The 2,091-nt window shown below is 45.2% G+C and overlaps 1 protein-coding gene across 1 annotated transcript; it reads right to left on the bottom strand.

Moving 5' to 3' along the window:
- Positions 1-263: 263 nt before the first annotated feature.
- PRSS35 (serine protease 35) lies at positions 264-1,511 on the bottom strand. Its single transcript, XM_054399104.1, has one exon. The coding sequence runs from the start codon at positions 1,503-1,505 to the stop codon at positions 264-266; it is 1,242 nt and encodes a 413-aa protein (XP_054255079.1). The 5' UTR covers positions 1,506-1,511.
- Between the last annotated feature and the right edge of the window lie 580 nt (positions 1,512-2,091).

The raw sequence follows: 2,091 nt of genomic DNA, 5'->3' as shown, positions 1-2,091 counted from the left end.
GATTTGAATTCCTCACAATTGCACACATAAATATAGTTTGGGATTTTAAGTGCATACCTAGGGCTGATTACAATTAGAAACGTTTTGTTTGACGATTCTACCCATCCCCCAGCAGTTCCCTGTTCCTTAAGTCACCATAACATTACTTGTGAGCTTTGAGTTCAAAAGCATCCTGACGTGGAGTGATGTTCTTCCAGGAACTGCTGCGGCAGGCTTTCACTCTATGGTAATGTGGGTGCTAAACAAATCAGGTCTGGCTCTCTTCAGCCTTGTGTGCAATTCTCATCATTCCCATGTATCCAGAAGCAGATCTGGGCATATTTGAGAGGAGTAATTCTTACTGCTACATTGTAATCCTGCTGTTCACCGTTGACATCCACCCACTGATGGCCTGAGTAAACGGCGATGATTTTGCGCTTCCACTTCTTCTTGTTCGGCTCCTTCAGACGGAGATAGACGCCAGATCCAGTGGAGCCAGACTCAGCGTCACAGTACTGATAAAAGAGATCGCTGGACTCATCGGAAATGCTGCAAAACCTATAGACCAGCTGCCCAGATCGGTCATTGTCAAAACCTGAGAAGTGGATCATGCTCCCAGGCATCATTTTGATTGTTGGGCTGATTCCTAGCTCCATGTATTTCCTTTTGTGAGGACGCTTGAGCTCAAGAACAGCATAATCATAATCCAGAGCAATATCCTCAGAGACACCCTTAAACCAGCCTTTTGGGATGTGGGTACTCTTCACTCTGGTCCACTGGAAGGAGGGCATGCCATCTGAGGACCCCTGTTTCCTCCCAGATCTCCTCTGCTTTCTCCCACCACCTTTGGATTGTCGCCTTATCTCTGTGGCAACTTTGAGATCCTCTTGGGCCACAGCAACTTCTCTCCTACTTCTTTTATTACCTTTGCGTCTCCGGCCATCGCCTCTGGATTTCGTCTTCATCAGGCCCACCCTCAGTCTTTTGCTGCCCTTAACATAATCTTTGCCATTGTGCAGACAGTGAGCAGCTGTTAGCACGTGCTTGGGGGAAATGAGAATGCCACTACAGCCGGTGGAGATCTTCACAGCTGTGTTGAACGGAAAGTTGGTCATAAAGCGCTTGTCGTAGATGCTGAACCTACTGTCCGTCCCATAGATCTGCCTCTTCTTTCTCAAGGACCTCTGTGTGGTTGTGTTTGCAGCTGGGTCAAGCACTAGCCCAAGGACATTCACTTCAGTCAGGGTCCGTGTGCCGTTTTCAAAAACAGTCTCGTAGGCTAAGAGGTCCTTCAAGTCAGACAGGCTTGGCATGGGCAGTCTTTTCTGACATTCAATTCCACATACACTGTTCAGCTCTAATTTGGTTTTTGCTTCAAATTTAGGGCTGTCAAGGGAGAAAGTTCTTTCACTTACAATCTGGGGAATCTTCTTTAGGTGCCAAGTGAAATCTTCTTCAGTTTCTGTTCCTTTAGTGAAACCCAGTATAGGTATGAAGAGTATGAACAGCAGTACCACGTGCTCCATTTTATCTAGTTTAGTTTATTTTTTTCTAAAAGAAGAAAGAGAGAAAATATGTGTTGGAAATACACAGAAATGTCTTAGTATCTTCAAAATATCATCATGCAATGTTATCACTGGCATCACTGGAACAGAATTTAACACTCAAAATGGAAACGCCTCAGACATTCCTTGTATTGCCTTTGATGCTTCCAACAGTCTTAGCAAGATGGGCACAGATGAGTCAGCCAGCATCCATGCTGAGCTACCTACTGGCTGAGTTTCAGCTGCTTTTCCCTCAGTGGAGCAGTAGCCTGAGTCATTCCGCTCTGGTTTAGTGCACCCTGGTTTTATTTATCCTGCAGGAACACAATTATCTTTTGCACTTCTGATTCTCTTCTCTATAGCTACTGGTTGTAGATAGAACATGGGTGAAAACTACAAACGTACTCAAAAATCACATTCAAAAGCTGGGATCCAGCCCCTGTACTCAGCACTGGTTATGTCACACCTTGAATACTGTGTCCAATTCTGGGCCCCTCAATTCAAGAAAGATGTTGAGTTTCTTGAATGTGTCCAGAGAAGGGCAACAAAGTTGGTGAGGGGTCTGGAG

This window comes from Indicator indicator, chromosome 2, assembly GCF_027791375.1.
Source record: "Indicator indicator isolate 239-I01 chromosome 2, UM_Iind_1.1, whole genome shotgun sequence".
NCBI classification, from domain to species: domain Eukaryota; kingdom Metazoa; phylum Chordata; class Aves; order Piciformes; family Indicatoridae; genus Indicator; species Indicator indicator.
The sequence above is the reverse complement of the archived record's forward strand: the minus strand, read 5'-3'. Positions and strand labels throughout refer to the sequence as shown.